This window comes from Nematolebias whitei, chromosome 13 (genome assembly GCF_014905685.2).
Source record: "Nematolebias whitei isolate Nwh7 chromosome 13, NemWhi1, whole genome shotgun sequence".
Taxonomy (NCBI): domain Eukaryota; kingdom Metazoa; phylum Chordata; class Actinopteri; order Cyprinodontiformes; family Rivulidae; genus Nematolebias; species Nematolebias whitei.
The window spans coordinates 16,180,182-16,199,062 of NC_056510.1; the positions used below are offsets into that span (position 1 = coordinate 16,180,182).

Genomic DNA, 18,881 nt, shown 5'->3' on the forward strand with positions numbered 1-18,881 from the left:
CAATATACCCACTGTCCCTCCTCTGGACATGCCCAAACCATCTCAGTCTGGCCTCTCTAACTTTATCTCCCAGTTGTTCAACCTGTGCTGTACCTCTGATGATCTCATTCCTAATCTTATCCATCCTTGTCTCTCCTAACCTCAACATCTTCATTTCTGCTATTTCCAGTTCTTTCTCCTTGTCTTTCGGTCAGTTCCACTGTCTCCAAACCATGCAACTTAGTTGGTGTCAATGCTCTCTTGTAAACCTTTCATTTGATATTTGCTGCCACCATGTTGACACAAATCACACAAAAGTTTTTCCATCCACTCCATTCCTGCCTGGACTCTCTTCTTCACCTCTTTACCACACTTTGTTTTTCTGAACAGTGGACCCCAAGTACTTGTGACCTCTGCTCCTTGTAGCCTCACTGTTCCACCAGCCTCCCTCTCATTCACACACATGTACTCTGTCTTAGTACGGCTAACTTTCATTCCTCTTCTTTCAAGTGCATACTTCCACATCTACAAGTTCTTTCCCACCTGTTCCCTTTCCTCACCACAGTTCACAATGTCATCTGCAAACATCATAATCCACGGGGATTCCTGCCTGACCTCATCTGTTAGTCGGTTCATCATCAAAGCAAACAAGAAGGGGCTCAGAGCCGATCCTTGATGCAATCCAACTTCCACTTACTTAGAAGCTGTCACTCCTACAGCACATCTCACCACAGTCCTGTTGTCCTCATACATGCCCTGTACCAGTCTAACATACTTCTCTGCCACTCCAGATTTCCTCATGCAATACCACACCTCCTCCCTCGGCACCCTGTCATATGCTTTTTCTAACTCCACAAAGACACAATGGAGTTCTTTCTGACTCTCTCTGTAATTCTCCATCAGCATCCTCAAAGCAAAGATGGTGTCTGTGGTGCTCTCTCTTGACATGAAACCATACTGCTGCTCACAGATAGTCACCTATTGTCTAAGTTTTGCTTCCACAATTCTCTCCCAGATCTTCATCGTGTGGCTCATCAATGTATTCCCTCTGTAGTTGCTCCAACTCTGTGCATCACCCTTGTTTTTATATATGGGCACCAGCACACTTTTCTTACTTTCTTCAGGGATTTTCTCACTCTCGAAAATGCCAATAAATAATTGAGTCATAAACCTCACTGCCTCCTAGACATTCCCATACCTCCACTGATATGTCATGAGGTTCATCTGACTCCTCTTCTTCATTCGTTTCAAAGCTTTATGAGCTTCATCCTCACTAATCTTTCCCACTTTATATTCCACATTTTCTATGACATCTACTCTTATTTCCCTTTCATTCTCTCCATTCATAATAATAATAGCAGAACAAACTCTGTAGATTTGTGGATTTGCATTTGTGGGGATAAACTGTCTCTTCACTGTAACCCTCTACATACATTTGGAACACATGATAGAAAAGATCAAACATTTGAAGAATGCTTAAGAACATTTTTGTGATGTGAAGGGTGGCTGCTTAATACACCGTATTATTTACACTATTAGTGTTTAGCGTATTTCTTAGATCTTTAAGTGTACTGTTTGGCGTTTGCTCAGTGTATATCTTAGTGTATATCTTGAATCCTTATATACGGTTTCTTTTTATACTTTTTTTGCTATTTTTAAGTGTAACCGGGACCCTAAGTACTCATTTTCGTTCTACCTCATGAGCCACGTGATGCGAATGACAATAAAGATACTTGAACTGGAACAAATATTTAACGTGATAAAACTGTGGATTTGTGGCAGCTCTGTGGTTATGGAAAACAAACTTTGCTCTTTGTGTTTTATGATTTTTAGTTAAGAATTGACTGTAGCTGTGGAAATGCTTTGGACGACAATACACAGCAGGAAAACAACTGAACATAACTGGCAGGTGTGGTAATCAGGGACTGAGAACAGAAAGCTGTTTCACAAAACTATTCTTGAATTGACTTGAGCATGGACTTTGTTGTTCATTCTTGAATTGGTTCCGCAAAAACAAAAACATATAAGTTGTCATGGCAATTTATTATGTGCAGTTAGTTTCATTAGACATAATTAATCCTGGAGTTTGTTTTCATGATGCACCCATCAGAAATGTCTTTCTGTACATTGATCTTAAACATGATCTCATATTAAACATATCTCACAGTAAAAAAACTATAACTAGGCATTAACTACATTGAATCTGGCAGTGTAACTGACCAACATTATTTTCATAATTGAAGTAATTTGTACAGTAACAGTAAAAGGTATAGCAGTCATACTGAAATATTGAAACAGCTGCCATTGTTGATGTTAAACATTCAGGTAAGTTTGACTTTTATTACTGCAGTTGTTAAGATAATTCAATTAGTTATGCCTCTTCAGTCTGTCTTGGTGTTTGTGAAACTAACCAGGCCAGAATATTCAGAAAGTGGTTTGTCAAGCCCAGCTTGCTTTTTTCTTCTTCTTCTTCTTCTCTTAAATAGCTAAATTGTACTTTTGTAAAACATCTTATGTCTATGCAACATGGACAAACAAATAAATAAATAAATATTAAAATTTTAATCATAAACTAAAATGCAAAACATGGAATTAAGGCTAAATTTCATCTTAACAAGAGCAGAAAAAAACAAAAATTACCTAAACCAATCCTGAATAAATCAGACTCAGGAGGCATTAAAAAAAAACATATCAATGCAAAAGCCCAAAAATATGTTTTAAAAAATGAACCGTCAAAAACCGTCTGTATTATAAAAATAACAACTACTATTAACATGCTTACTTACTTTAAGGAAAAATATGCACTGAAAGTATTCTATTACTGAACTATACATATTTCATGTTCACTTTTCTAAAAATGGGTAAAAAAAAAAACTCCATTATATCTATAATAAAAATTCTGCTAAAGACAAATCCCTGTAGAAATTCTGAAATAAATAAGGACTGGCATCTACGATGGTAAAAACTGAAGAGCGTTCAGTACAGAAAATAATAACCTATGAGGCCTCTTTGTCATGCCACGGTGCTGAATTTATGGTAGCGTGAAGGTCAGCCGATTCAATTTCTCAACACTGGAGTTTTAGACACTTTTAGTCGATGGAGTGATAAATTTCAACTATCATTTGTCCCTTCTTATCTCCATCACCACCTCTGTGTGTCTATTCATTTTCTACCTCCTTTCTTTCTACCTTTTTACCTTTCATTTATCTTTTATCACAATGTTCTTGTTCTTTCACCTCCGCAACAATATTGTTCCTCTCCAAGTCATTTATTTATTTATTCATTAATGTGGCAGCACACGCTGCATTGATTAGCAGAGGTTTCAGACAAAAGGTTGTGAGTTTGACTCTACAGGTCACTCGGGGCTTCTATGCAGAGATGCTAAATAAATGGGGATCAGTGAAGTTGTAGTCTTTTCAACACCGCCTCCGTTTCTGCAGCTTTAACCCTTGTATCCCTCTCTTCATCATAATGCATCAAGGACAATTAAGTAAATTCTGAACAAAAGCTCTGCAAACATGCTTCTTTCTATGCAAGCATGTGTGCCTAATAAAAGCTGCAAAAGCAAAGCCAAGTCATAGACTAATGAAGCTTTAACCTTTTAAAAAAAAGTCAGCTATGCTAAAAAAGCCCACTGGTGCCCAAAACATTTGTGTGTCTGTGTGGGTTGGAAATCTGTTCACAGTGATACCTTTGGCTTCCTTGTCCTCTTCACAAATCCTCTGGATAGCAGCGATACCCTCCTGCTCATCCCTCCCACCTGACAGATAGAGAAGCACAGATGAACATATCTCCAAGGCTTTTATAAAGTCATGCAGATTTCTGTTCTGTCAGCTTCCGTTCTTTCATCTTCTAAAAACCCATTTCCAAGAAAGAATGCCCAAATAAAATTAGGTTAAAGATTTAGATTTATCAAAAATAGCTGAGCTATCTTAGCAAAGAAATAAAAATGAGTGCAACCCAGATTTTTAAAAATACGATCAACTAAGGGTTGTAATGCAAAGAGGTAAGACTATAGTTTGATGTATTGTGTGCTCTTCTTTAATATTTATACAATTCCAGTGAAAGTATTAGAGTCTTGACATAACATACTCTAAATCTACAGATCTACAGACACTATACGTTATCCATTTTTACAAAAAAAAAAAATCACAATTGTCTAAATTAAATCATTGACTGCTCATAAAACTCCACACAAACCAGCTTGAAAAAGTCTGAACTATCACTGATTTAACAGGCAACAACTCAGCAGGGTTTCTGCATGCTTAGCTAAGAAACCTGAGCCCCTTAATCTCACAGCAGTTTATAAAGTCATCCCACGAACATTTAAATCTACAGTATGTCATATAGCCGACAGCTTTTACATATCTTCTTAATATGGTTAAGTCTGAAATGAAACTTTACAAGATTAATTTAAAGGCTATGGCAGGACATGTTGAAACATGCAAAGATTGGGACAAAGAACATGATGCATGACTCTAAAAATTAGGGATGCGCGATATTGGATTTTTGGCCAATATCCGATATGTCGATGTGTTAAAACTTATTTGGCTGATAACCTACACCAATACCGATATTTTTCCCCTAGACCTACTTACAGAGACTATATAGCTTCCTCTGCTGTGGAATTAAAATACTGCATTATTCTGCATTGTCTTTGTCAGTTTGGCCTGCTACCACATGCAGATGCCAAAAAGGGGGCTGAAAATGATGTAACACTATATAAATGTATAATATACATAAAAAAAACAGCGCCTTTTATATCGGTGAGTTATTTTGGTGGAATGGTCGATGTCCGATATTTAACTTTATCGCTAATATCGGCCGATACCATGCCGATAATATTGTGCATCCCTACTAAAATTCATAACAAAAATCACATTCTTTAACTCCTTGTGAATAAAATTCTCCTTACAGTACAGAAGAATGAATTACCAGTCAAATGCAAGTTTCATTAAGACCCATGACCAAGTGTTTTTATTTTAGAAATCAAAACATTTGAAACTGAACAAGCATACAGGAAGACAAATACAAAACAGCAGATACCCTGATTAGGGCTGAGTACCGAACCGAGGTTCTTAAATGGCACCCACCAAACTGCACCGGTCGGTGTATGGATTGATACGTCACTCTTTTTCGGTGTCAAGTTTTGGTATTGGCTGTAACGTGTCACGTGGTTTCAGCAAGCAGGCAAGTAAAACACCAGACATATGACAAACAGACTACATGTTTACACCCAGGGCTGTATAGAGCTGCCGTACCTAATCTATGTATAATGTATGTCTATGGTGCTGGTGACACCCACAGACGGGGTTCACGTGTGCAGCGCGTGTGTTGTTGAACGGCTTCGACAACACACGAGCAGAAAGTTGCTCCGTGTTTTTCTGCAAGAAGACAAGACGGACAGCAGCCCCCCCCCCCCTCCCCCCAGCGTTAGTCAGTCTGTGTGTGTTAAATGGACTCAATCAACATTCCACGACCGGACTCGTCTTCATCAAAGAACTCCCGAGGATGGCTCTGTGTCTGTGTTTCAGCTGGTAAGTTTACGTTTGTTAACGTTGCTGCAGCTTAATATGTACATCGCGGTGAATTAAACTAGAATCCATGTAACGCTAACTTTAAGCTATTAGTGTGTAAATTTATTTTATCCCAATTTATTTATATATTTTTATATTTATTTTAGCTAGCTAAACTCAGAAGCTAACTAAAGATTGACAGTAACAGATAAAGCTCCAGAGGACCAGATTTAACTTTTTTAGATTTTTCTACCTGGATTATTGAGCATGCATCAGGAGATAAAGCTTAGCTTGTAAAAATGTGCTCATCCATCCAGTCAGCTGCTTAAACAGTTCACCTAATGTTCAGTGTTAATGTTAATGTTCTCCTCACAGGAGGTTCTGACCCAGATGTGAGGACAGAGACAGACAAAAGAAAAGCGAGGTGGAGGTCACAGGACAATCACAAACTTTGTTGTTAAAAGTTTGCTGCCTTTTTCTACAGTGGAGGCTCCATGGTGGAGGTAAATTAAGCTGTAAAGGATTTTGTTGACCAGTTAAACTTTTATCTCTCAGCCTAGATAATGTTTTTTTTGAGCAATAATAACACAGCTATGTTATTGTTGATGTTTTGTTCTCATGTCAATTAGAGAGATGATCAGAGCCCTAAACCCCAGAGAACCACAGAGAAGATTCAGACAGAGACACAGAGGTACAAAAGTCTGCATCAACTCTAACCTCAGTGAATCCAGTGACCTGCTGGTGGGATGTGAGGGACAATATGTCAGTGCTGTCAAACTGACAACCAGGTATCTGTGTGTGCAACAATCATCATCTACAGTCTCAGAGTGAACATTTTCTACTGCTGGAGACACCATCAGCCAGGAGCGGGCTTGTTTGTATCCAGAGAAAGCAGACATGTTGCTGTTTCTGAAGACAAACTGTTAAGCGAAAAGGTCCTCAGTGTGTAGCAGTGAGCATTAGACACTGACGTGTCACTGGTTTGAAACTGGTCTTTTGAACTGGAAATTATTTGTTTATTTTTATAAAAGAAAACTGCTTGGAATAGAAAAATACCAAAGTTAAAAATAAAACTCACAATATGTACTGTAATGTGTAACGTAATTTTATTCTTGTTAGAATTAATATTAAATACAAAATTGATACCGAAAAAAGAACCGTCCGGGAACCAACACCGAAGTTGGTACCGATACCGATACTGATTTTTTTAGAAAGGTACCCAGCCCTAACCCTGATGCATGCTCAATAATCCAGGCAGAAAAACCTAACAAAATAAAATCAGGTCCTCTATACGGATTCAGGACCTGACTTTATTTTATTAGACAAAACAGCAGAATTTATCTTATCCCTGATAACAAAATAGAGGAACTAATAAATCATCAAAATTATCCAAATATTAAGAAGCAAAACATGATTAACATTTATCATCTGTCACGATTTGCTGAGTGTTGATCATGAAAGTGTCACAAAAAGACAAACAACTGTTTCTACCTAACCTACGCACGCAATTTCATTTCCTCTCCAGACACACACACAGACACACTAATCTTAGATTATCACACAGGGCTTTTCAAGGGCACAGCTATATTTGCCCTGATGTGCTGCGGTTCAGGAGAGGCTGAAGGATGCGGCTCCTCTGTGTAAAAGGTCACAAAGGTCACACAAACACACAGGTGGCAGACGGGCGGAGGCTGGACTGTTTCAGTCTTTCTTCCATAATTGGTTGGCCTTTCAACTGGCACATTTACAGACACCTGCTGTAAACATAAAACACATATTTACACAACTGCCTATAAAGTCCTCCGATAAAGAAGTCACTGATTAGAAAAGGCCCTGGAGTTTACCTGCTAAATACTTTTGACTGGGAGTGGAAATGTATCATTTATTTGCTGAAATATTCATGCTTCACCTTTAAAAAAGAATTACCGTAATTTCTGGACTATAAACCGCTACTTTTCTCACATGCTTTGAACCCCGCGGCTTATACAATGCTGGGGTTAATTTATGGATTTTATTTTAGTTTTTAATGAGCTAAGGAGCTTCATGACACTAAACATTTAGCCTCATCACACTAGCTGCCAGTACATGTCTCTCTTAGGGGGTGGGTCCTCGTGACTCAATGGGACTACCTGTGTATATAAAAGTTAAAAAAATCTGACTAATGAAATTACCGAACAGGTCACAGTGGAAACTTGGTTTCATTGGTCCACTGGGGAGTTGGGAAACTTTGTTTCCCCCTTCCTAGGGGGCACAACGAAGTATTTGCAGCCACTCAAAATAAGTGTGAATCGTGCATTAATGTGGCCCTTTGAGCTCGCTGGGAGGCTTAGGTGAGTAGCAGCGAGAAATTGTTTACCAAAACTGGCCGCATGTGAAACTTTTGCTCAAGTCTGCCATTGGATCCTGACAGCAGAGCAGTGTAAAAATATCCTCTACCACCAACAGGTTTCAAAAGGCAGCTGCGTGATGAAGAGGACAATACAAGCTCAAGGGCGCAGTGCGCAAGAGGAAGATGAAGCGATCAATGACTTCCTGGTAGGCTTATGTATTTTTTTTTTAACCAGCCGTGTTACAGGTACTGCTCAGAAAAAATAAAAAAAATAAAAAAACATTTACTGTGCGTATTTGTGTATGTTCCTGGTGCGTAGTTAATTAAAAGTTAAAAAATCTTTCTATGTAAATATCTCATGTTACAATGTGGACACCCATATACACAAGTGTAGCCTATATATGTACAATTTTTAATTTTTTTATTTAGTGGGTGTGGCTTATATTGAGGTGCACTCAATAGTCAGGAAATTACAGTACTTGAGCATGATACAGAGTGAGACTGCCCCATCTTTAAAATAACATCTGAGTTTATTATTACACTAAAGCAATTATGTTTATAGATGCTGATAACAGAAGACAGTTTAATTTGAAATATCTTGGACAAATTTATGATCTGTCTGTCTATGACGTACGTCTCTTAATTTTGTCAACAAAATAATGTTTACAAAGTAGCTGCGATAAATAGGTGCTGTAGCCTCTGGAGCTGGCTTTGCTGCATTTATTGAAGTTCTTCTTTTAGCGCAAACACCATAATTTAGGAGCAAAGTCGTTAAACAAATCACACCGTTACTGAGGTTTGAGGTACACAGTTTCCTACCTATTGAGTCATTATTTGCCTGCATAAAAAACATGTTCTAAGTTTTGCACTTGAAGTGTTTGTGATACCAGCTTTGAGCAAGAGGATGGGGAAAAGCAAAAAACAGAAAGTCTGTGAGAAAGGTAAGAGGGGGGAAAAGAGTGGGTTGTTTTTGTAAAGGCAAAAAAGATTTTAATCTTCAAATCTACATGAAGACTTCCAAAACGCTTTCTATAATCCTGGAGATACACAACCTTGGCTCTTCAGCTATAACTTGCTATAATATTTTTTATGTTTGATCTATTTTATTTCCTATTTAGGAGTATGCTATTTGTTTTGTTGCCATTTTTGCCAAGACATACTTGAGAATTTTAATCTCAATGAGTTTCTTCTTGATAAAAAAAATATATATATATTATCAGTTTTATGTGAGATTTCTATACCTTATACTGTCACCAGCAGTGTCTCTGTTAATAGAGAGACTAAAGGGGGCAAGTCTCCTAACAAGAATGCATCAATAGACCAAAGAGACTTAGAGAGAACCTTAAGGTATTTATTAAAGAGGTTTTAAAAAATTTGTAAAAAGGCAGATTTTACGAAAAAAATATATATATATATATGTGTGTGTGTGTATCATTGACAACTAATTGTGTTGAATGTATTTTCCTTATTTCCCTACTACAAAAGCAGTTTAACAGCAAGTTTTTAGGCTTTAACTACTTTGTAATAACATAACCAATAGCATAGTACTATAATTATGTCACCTGAGTTTGTTTAAAGAACTAAGCTTTTTTTTATTTTTATCAAACTAAAACAGCTCATCTCTAATATATTCAACTTAACAGGTCCAGTCTCTTTGATCCTTATAAACAATTGTTATTAAACAGGAAAAATGGAACATTTGATGTTTTGAGCCATTTTTCCCATAATCTTTTTTTGTAAACTGATCTAATTTATCTTTAAGTCTGTCCTTGTTTTTTTAGATTTTACCTTCCATGCAAGAACAAAGTGTGATTCTGTGATGCTGCCTTTAGGGCAACAATGTTTCTACCTTTGCAACAACTTTTGTTGGATTATTTCTTCAAGTCAAACTACAAGTTGCTGTCAGCATAGGTTTTGATTGTGATACCTAAACTTAAGAGTTCACTCTTTATTAATAAAAATTTGAGTTGCGGCACACACTCAGTGTAAGTGTGGTGGTTGTGAGCAAAAAAACAACCTGATTTTAAGATTTTATTTAGCTTATTTTCCTTATTTGGCTCATAAACCAGTTATTCCTCATGAATCCTGCCTGCCTTGTATTTCTGCTTTTTAATTCACAGTAACACTGTCATGCACAGGCATAGTTCCAATTTTTCATTCATAAATGTTCCCTAGCACCAAGTCTTCCATTCACTACAAGAATAAGATTTTTCTCTGCGCTATCTTGAAAATAATGAACACTGGTATTCATCTAGTATTTGATAGTGCAGAGATGCGAAACGTGCTCTCCTCATGGAAGCGCTATGCTAACACTCCACCTGAAATATGCATCTACTCCACTGAGGGATCCACTTCATTATAAATATTCTCACTTCATGAATTCACTCGGTGTATTCACCATGGAGATACATGCAGTCACCAGCTGCCAAATTATCCTAAAAACACAAAGAACTGTCTCAGACTAGAATAGAGACTTGGCTGACTTCATGTGTGATTGATTTATTCAAACATTGCCCACTCATGTTTTTTTTTTTAATTATTATTCAGCTGCTCCCTTCATCAAGGGTCGCCACAGTGATACAACTTGCACTGAAATCCGGCAATTGTTTTTATGCTGGATGCCCTTCCTGACACACCCACAACCCTCTGTGTGGAGTAGAGAGTAGGCCTGTCGCGATAACACATTTTGCTGGGCGATTAATTGTCTCAGAAATTATTGTGATAAACAATAATATTGTTTGAAAATTGACAATAATTAGTAATTATTGTCAAATTTAAAAACAAATGTTGGTTAATTTGCTTTCGGTGTATCATTTTTTTGATCACCGGATGGCAGTATAAGAATGTTTGAACCGAAGGATGGATAGTGAGGGAGCGAGCAGCGAGAGGGAGGCCCCTTGACGTGACATGGGCTGTCTCTCTTCGGTTCTCAAAATGGCGGACGCTCGGTGTGGTTTGAGCTCGGGGCAGACCCGGTTGGGGCAGATGAGGGTGAAGGCAGGTTACTTCACCTTTCCCACCCACATTTGATGTTTTCGGTCTGGGGATTTGAACCAGCAACCTTCAGATCACAGGCTCACCTTCTCAAATCTCTGTGCCACCACTCCCCTCTGTCCACTCTCATATGTAGTAAATCTAATTAATATATGGCTCAAATCATACCAATACATATTCTAAAACAGAAACCATGAAATTACAGATGAATCTTAGAAGATCCAATAAAAAATATATATATATATTTGTAAATGCCTTTCTCTACAAAAACAGACAATATAATCATGTTTTAAAGGATTTCCTTGAGCATACTGCAATTGAGGAACTGCAGATGCAAAACAAGTATTGGCTGGATCATTTGTGTTTGCTTGATATACATTTTGTGTCCTTACTCATGTTATTGAGGCGTACCTTTCCAAAATCCTAAAAACATTTGGCTAAAATTTAAATATTCTCGTAATAAGTATAGGCCAATCTCTGATTTCCCAAAATTAAGGAAATCGGGGTTGCTAAATCGGCTGATCGATTTATCGGTGCGCCCCTAGTTACTGAAGGTATGGGTTGAAAAGGAAATCATGAGCACAGTACATTCTTAATCAAACACGCTACAGAAATGTGCTTCTACCTTGTCATAGCTGAAGGACATGGCATATTTTTGCTAGTACATGCTTCTAAGAACAAACTGTACAAAAACATGTTTGTGTACTCTTTAACAACTGGAAGACATGGCATATTAAAAAAAAAAAAAAGCTATTTGAACACACTGTACAATACCATGATTCCACTTTTAACAGCTGGGAGACATGACATTTTTTGCCAGCGCATGCTTGCTTGAACGCACTGTAGAAAAATGAGTTTTGCTACGTTTTAATAGCTGGGAGACGAGGCATATGTTTGTAAGTGCACGAGTACTTGAACACACTAAACAAAAATGTATTTCTACCTTTAACAGCTGGGAGACGCTTGGTTTTGTAAGTATGTGTGTACTGGAACACCGGTCAAAATCATGTTCCTACCTTTAACAGCTGGAATAAAAGGCATTTTCGGCCAGTATATGCATACTTGAAACACACTGAACAAAAACATGTTTCTCTACATTTTAACATCTGGAAGACATGGCATATGTGTTTCTACCTTTAATAGTTGGGTGATTTGTGTAATTTTGTAAGTGTGCACTTGAACACACTACATGTATATCAAAAGCATGTTTCTACTTTGTATAGCAGGGAGATATATGTTTTTAAGAAGCCAACCTATTGGAAAATATGCTGATAGTTTTCTGTTTAACCTTTTCATATCACACATAAAATAGAAACTAGAAGTCACCAGTCAGTCAGGGAGGTAGGCTATCTGACCTAAAGATCACAGGCAAAAGTTAATGAAGGAATTGATTAACAAGTCAGAGTAATGTCCTACTGAGCTCCTACAGAGTGAACAAATCTCATCGTCTTTACAACAAAATTAAGGCGTTAATTGATTCTTGTGAGTTGTTTGCTCCACAGACACACATTAGTTGCAATGCTGAAATTCTAACAGGAAGAAAGGCTATAGAGATTTAATAAATAAATAATAAATTAAAAAAATTCAAATATTGATTTACGTTGGTAAATTTATATTTTTAAGAGTGACACAATGAAAAAGTGAAGAATTAATGACATCATACTAGAGTTGGGACACAGGTTTCAGTTTTATTCAGCGATTCTTTATTGTCATTCGCACCATGTGGTACGTGTGGTGGAACAAAATTATGTACACAGGGTCCCAGTTACATCCAACAATAAAATTTAAAAGAAAAACAGTAATAAGCTCTAAGATATGAACTAAGAAAAAATGTTAACTAAAACTACACTAAGCACTAATAGCATAAAAACATTACGCCAAACAGCAGCACGAACATGAGTCTGTGTGAGCAGATGAGCACGCATGAACGCAGCAACATGATGTGATTTTTTCCACAGTGATTATCCTGATTAGAGATTCATGAGTCTAACAGCCTCAGGGTAGAAGCTGTTCCTCAGTCTAGTGGTTCTACACTTAATGCTCCTCAACCTCCTTCCTCAGGGAAGCGGGGCAAAAAGTCTGTGTCTTGGGTGAGTGGGGTCCAATTTCATGATGGAGAATTGTCAATATATTAGCACGGTTTCTGTTCTGCTTTTTTTGTTATATTGTATTGCTGTTGTTTTGTTTGTTTTTTGACTGGACAGGCAACCCCTGGTGTCCAATAGTAGGCTGTTTGTGATAAAAAATGAATACAAAATCAATGATTTGAGATTACTATAGTGTTAAACATGTGGCACGGTGGCTCAGTTGGTAAAGTTGTCGCCTCTCAGCAAGGTTGCAGGAATGGATTCCGGCCGTGGGCCTTTCTGGGTGGAGTTTGCATGTTCTTTCCGTGCATGCGTGGGTTTTCTCTGGGTAGTCCGGTCTCCTCCCACTGACCAAAAACATGCATTTTAGGCTGATTGGTAACTCTAAATTCTCCCTAGGTGTGAGCGAGTGTCCCCTGTGATGGACTGGAGACCTGCCCATGGTGTACCCAGTCTCTCACACAGTGACTGCTGGAAATGGACACCAGTGACCACCACAATCCAAAAAGGAAGAAGCGGGTAAAGTCAATGGATGAATGGATGGTGTTAAACCAAGGAGCAGACCTGTCACGATAACAAATTTTGCTGGGCGATTAATTGAAAAATTATTGCAATAAACGATAATAATGTTTAAAAATGTTGACAATAATTTGTAATTATTGCCAAATTTAAGAAGAAATATTGGTTAATTTTTGTGTGCAGTACCTTTTTTTGACCACTGGCAGTATAAGACTGTTTGAACCGAAGGATGGATAGTGAGGGAGCGAGCAGCGTGTCTCTTTAAGAAAATGGGAGGGAGGCCCCTTGACATGACATGGGCTGTCTCTCCTTTATTTCGGTTCTCAAAATGGCGGACGCTCGGTGTGGTTTGAGCTCTTTAGCATAGCATTTTTCACACAAAAGTTTTAATTTAAAAAAAATCAGTAAACAAGTTCTCAGCTTCTTTTTGCAGCGAAAAACAACTTTTTAGACAAAGGCACGGGTTTCAGCAGTGAATTTTGGAGCTTTGACAAGACGGAGGTTTTTTTCCCCGAGGTCGGCCTGTTAGCTTAGCTCGTAGCTTAGCTTCTCAGCTTAGCTGCTTTTAACGATCCAAAAAACGCGATTTTGGATCGTTAAAACAGATTTTGAAGAGAAAATAGAAAGGGAGGGGTCAGTGAAGAGCACCAGAGTTGAATCTTTTGTCATCCAGTGTCTTCAGTAGAAAGAGAGACACGAAGAAACGATAAAGCCAATAAATGAGGTTGATAATGTTCATTTATCAAGTGATTAATTGATTTATTGTTCATTGTGACAGGCATACCAAGGAGTTGCTCAAAGCTTGATATATACAAGCTTTGAGCAGCCATTTCTGGACTGATGTTACAAGCTACGGGCAGGTTGGGCTGCTGACAACTAAATTGTGATTACCGGTAACTTTGCTGCTTTATTGTTACAGTGAAATATATTTTTTAAAGTTGGAGCATGTAGGAAAAATGTGTTGAAACAACTTACTTTCCAGTGCTCTGCAGAGCTCTGATATCACTGGGAGGAGGCCAGGTGGACCTCAAAGGAAAGGTGTCACCATTATTACCAGAAATGTGAGCTCTGCCGCATGTAGGAGAAAACCACCACAGTATTTCACTGATAATGTTAATAAAAATAAAACTGGTGGTTAAACTCATCAGGGACTCTGTGATTAACATCTAGCTGCTCGTTGATTGTAATACAGCCACTGTCGCAGATTAACCACAAGCTGACCAGTGAGGAAAAACTGCAGCGCAGCTTTATTTTGTCTGATTGTTAAAAAATGTTTAGATTGCTGTCAGTTGTCTTATAAATTAGAGTATAAAATGTGCAAAATAATAAATTGACAAAGCCATTTATATGGGAGAGGGGTAAATTAAAACATAGGGAAGCAATTAATGTATTTGTGAAACTTTAACTTTAAAAGCTGCATAGTTGTGTTTAGTTGTTAGTGGTGAGGTGATTCATACCATACCAATGATAACATGCGCCCCGAGTCTGGCCAAGTGGCGGACTACCTCATAGCCGATTCCCCTGCCTCCTCCTGTCACTATGGCAACCCTGCCATCTTGTCTGGGCATCACTGGTGAGTCAGAAGAGGACACAGATATGAAAATTTTATTTGAAATGGGGTTTATTTATGGTTAGCCTGCTCTGTAAATGGCATGCAAAAATGTTTTATCGACATTACAAAAATGTATAACAAGTCTATAAATTTTATTGTTTCATCATCATATTGTAGGACTTTAGTTAGAACAAATGTACAAATGGTGTCAGTATCTTTTATTATTATTGAATTAAATAGTTTGAGTAAAGATCATTAACAAACTCGCACCACAGTAAACTCATACTGGACAGCGTCAAAATATGGTATGCAGATTACAAAAATATAAATTAACACAGTATTTACAGAATATAAAAGAAATGTGGTCTGTGTAGTTAATTCATTACATCAACAAAAGAAAAGCAAAATACAACATTTATGAGTAAACTTATGGTTGTCTCCCAAACGTTAATAATTCTCTTAACAGTTATATTTTCAGAAACATGAAATGTGTATTTTTAGTAAAGGTTTTATTTAATGTACAAAAAAAAAACCAACATACAATAAACATTTTAAATCCAGTTACCTTAAAAAAAAAAAAAAAGTTTAAATATACATCGTTTATTTTTTGTACTTAAATGTTCTAGCTGAGAACGCAACACTTACTTTCAAAGCCAGCCAATACAGAATTTTTTAATTGAACTTGAATTTTGTTTAGAATAAATTATAAATAAGAGAAAAATACAATACAACTGTATGTCACTTAAAATTAGTCATTGCAAAGTCATGGACATACAGATTAATTAGTCTAAAAAGTGTTCACAAAACCGTACATGATTTCTGTGTGTACTGCAGGAAAAAGTAATACGTTTATTTCGGCTGCTCCCTTCTTCAGGGGTCGCCCCAGCGAGCGACCTCGCACTGAAGATTTGACAATTGTTTTATGCCAGACGCCCTTCCTGACGCAACCTGGGCTCGAACCCACAACCTCAGGATTACAAGATCACACCACTGACCACCAAGCTACCGCAGACCCACAAATGCATGGCCAGTTTTGAAATGTGCACATCCCAAACTGCACACGTCGAAATATAATGCTACGCATAAATGTCAAATGTGCGTGCACAAATCATCTGCAACAAACGGATCTGTTAACACAAACGCATGGATCCGCTTGAATATGTGACTTGAGGCTTTGTGCGTACAAGGATGATGGAAAAACTCTGAAAAAAACGTGATTACAAAAATATCAAGAGCGGCAGCGCCCTCGTGTGCTTTGTTTACACTAAGTGCGTACCTGCATTTCAGTTTTTGCATGTTAAACTCTTTCAAACGGCATGATTAGATATACATCATGATAACATTTTTACGTTTGATTTTACACTTTGCAATGAGTAACTTTAACTAGAATTCAGCAACAGATCACTTTACTGTCGATGCGCTGAGTCCAGTTCGGTGCTACCTCCACCTACGCCCAAACTGCATTATAAAAAGCAGGCGTTTAAATTTACATTTCGCGTGGGCAAAATATAAACAATTTCAATAAAATATTTGAGGTTTGCTGTAACTTTTACGAAATCCTGGTCAATTCGGCAAGCTTCAAAAGGGACACAAAACATTGTTCAGCTCTTGTTTCCACTTTTTCTTAAACTAGCTCTTAGCAATAGCTTAGCACGAAACAAGCCGAGTCGATTTTCTTCAGTTTTACTTTGGCATTCGTCAGTAATGTGTCAACAGAGTTATTTAATTTCTTCCGTGACAGCAATACGCTTCCGTACATCTCTCCATCCATCCATTCATTATCTGCTTCTTCCTTTACAGACCGAAACCAAAACTAAAATTGTGAATAACGGGCATAAGAAACAAAAATGAACTGACCTGGCAGTCTTAATGGTTGATTTAACAGCTGAGACAAGAGGACCTTAAAGCCAAGCAGGTAAAGTCTGATAGCAGGTAAAAGACTAGAGAAAAAGGCAAACCACATGCTTGTGAGAATGTAGCAGCTTAGCAGAGACGAACAGTAAACAGCCTAAACGGTACGCGTCCCACTGTGGGACGCGTTCCAATATGAATGTTTACATCCTCACTTTCTTTCCCACCCACTCCCTTTAATATTGAAGTCTGATATTAAAGCTAAGTTATTCAACCTTTTTTTTAATTTTCTTTTTAAAAAGTTGACCCTGAAAAATAGCTGTCCATCATGTAGCTGTAAAGCTAAAAGTTGCTTCAGGAGACCATTGCTTCTGCTTGATGTGCCATGTGATGCTGTAGATCCATCATATTTCTCCCCCCAGCTCACTGACTACCTCATTAACTGCTGTCAGATAGGTCACATAATTCAGAAGCAACAGCCATTTGACACTCCAGTCTGATCCATAATTTCCCAAGACAGGCTTTAAGAGCATGTGTCTGGAGCAATGCAGCTCATGGCTGCAGCATTTTGTTACAGACTTTTGACTGACTGATAGACTCTCACATATTTCTCGCTCTCTCTGGATTATTTGAGTCTGTCACTCTAGTTTGTTCTTACTGGAGCAATTGATAATAACGTTAAATAAGACCTCAGCAGAACAGAGTTCCATCAACAAATACACAAAGTGGATCACTATTTGTTCATTTGATCCCCGCAACTGATGATCCACGAAACGTTACTGTCAGGACTGAAGTAGTTCTGGGAACATTTTCATTCTCAGCCTTTGGCTGAAAAAGTCACATTTACCTAAATATTTTTCTTGCTAACTAGCTGCATAAATGTTATTAAGAAAAGCATGGTAATAAAAAAGTTTTCACTTATTTATGGTCGAGTAAAATAAGTTATATTCTGAAAACAATGACTGTAAAGCTGTAAAATTGGTTTTAAGAGGAACCTTTTCATGTACTGTGATTTATTCTTGTTCGATGGACGCCTAGCATAGAAAAATAACATATCCTATAAATATGTAATTAAAAGTTAAAATTAATTCTATGGGTTTTCACACTTCAGCTGGGCTGGCAGGACCATCTCTGTCTGTCTTACTCCTCAGCAGCAGTTTAAATACACTGTGGTGTCCCTCAAGATTCAATTCTAGGCAGTGTTTTTTTGTCCTTGTTAACACTCTTAAATGAATATAAAATTGCCTTTCACTGCTTTGCAACATTCACATAGTCAAACCTTCTTCAAGATGACATGACTCTGCAAAACTGTCTAAAGAATGTTCAAGCATGCATTGAACTGAATTTCCTAAATGCAAGTGTTAATATAACAGAGAATATGATATTTTGTAATAAAAAATAAAAAAAATCCCTGTGATAGAGTTGTTAGTGTTCTCAGTCTGCTGGCTTCGCACCACTGTCCCTTTGTTAGAAATCTAGGAGGGATTTTTGATGGTTCTTTACGTTAGACAAACATAAGTTCTGTAAAACAACTTCTTTCTCTGAGGATGCTAGTTAAACAAAAAAGAAAAAAGTGGAAAACCCCTTTGACATGTATTACAGCTTGTAACTCCTTTTTGAATCACTTAAATTGTTGAATGGGAGTTTTACACATTTTCTCTGAAAAACCTTTCTTCTTCTTATAGATTTTTTTGTGTAGTTTGCTCTTCTCTTTTGCAATACGTCCACTGAATGTTGCCAAATTTAAGGTCTGGAGCCTGTAAAATTCACAAAAGACCATTAAAATGACTCAACCCTGTAAATTAGATGTTGATGATTATGATACAGACTGAGCATCATTGCCCTGTTGTAAAAATCCATAATTTTTCAGGTTTTATTTTCTCCTCTTTTGAATAGAGGAAGATTTGCATTTGAATTCATCCTCTCCTAAATATGGCCCATGCAAACGACTGCGACTCGCACTCAAATTATAATCAACCTGCTCTCAAGCTTAAAAGATGAAGAGCTTTTCTTTGCATAAAATTTTCAACACATGCAAGTACTTTTAGTGCAAA

At 37.4% G+C, this 18,881-nt stretch overlaps 1 protein-coding gene across 1 annotated transcript in view; it reads right to left on the reverse strand.

The window, feature by feature from the left end:
• LOC119419076 (dehydrogenase/reductase SDR family member on chromosome X-like) overlaps window positions 1–16,984 on the reverse strand; it is a 32,037-nt gene extending 15,053 nt beyond the window's left edge. The window contains exons 1-3 of the mRNA XM_037686374.1: window positions 16,834–16,984; window positions 14,887–14,994; window positions 3,671–3,739 (exon numbers count right to left, since the gene is read on the reverse strand). Coding sequence (XP_037542302.1) covers window positions 3,671–3,739; window positions 14,887–14,994; window positions 16,834–16,939 — 283 coding nt within the window. The 5' untranslated portion in view covers window positions 16,940–16,984. The remainder of the gene's footprint in view (window positions 1–3,670; window positions 3,740–14,886; window positions 14,995–16,833) is intronic.
• Between the last annotated feature and the right edge of the window lie 1,897 nt (window positions 16,985–18,881).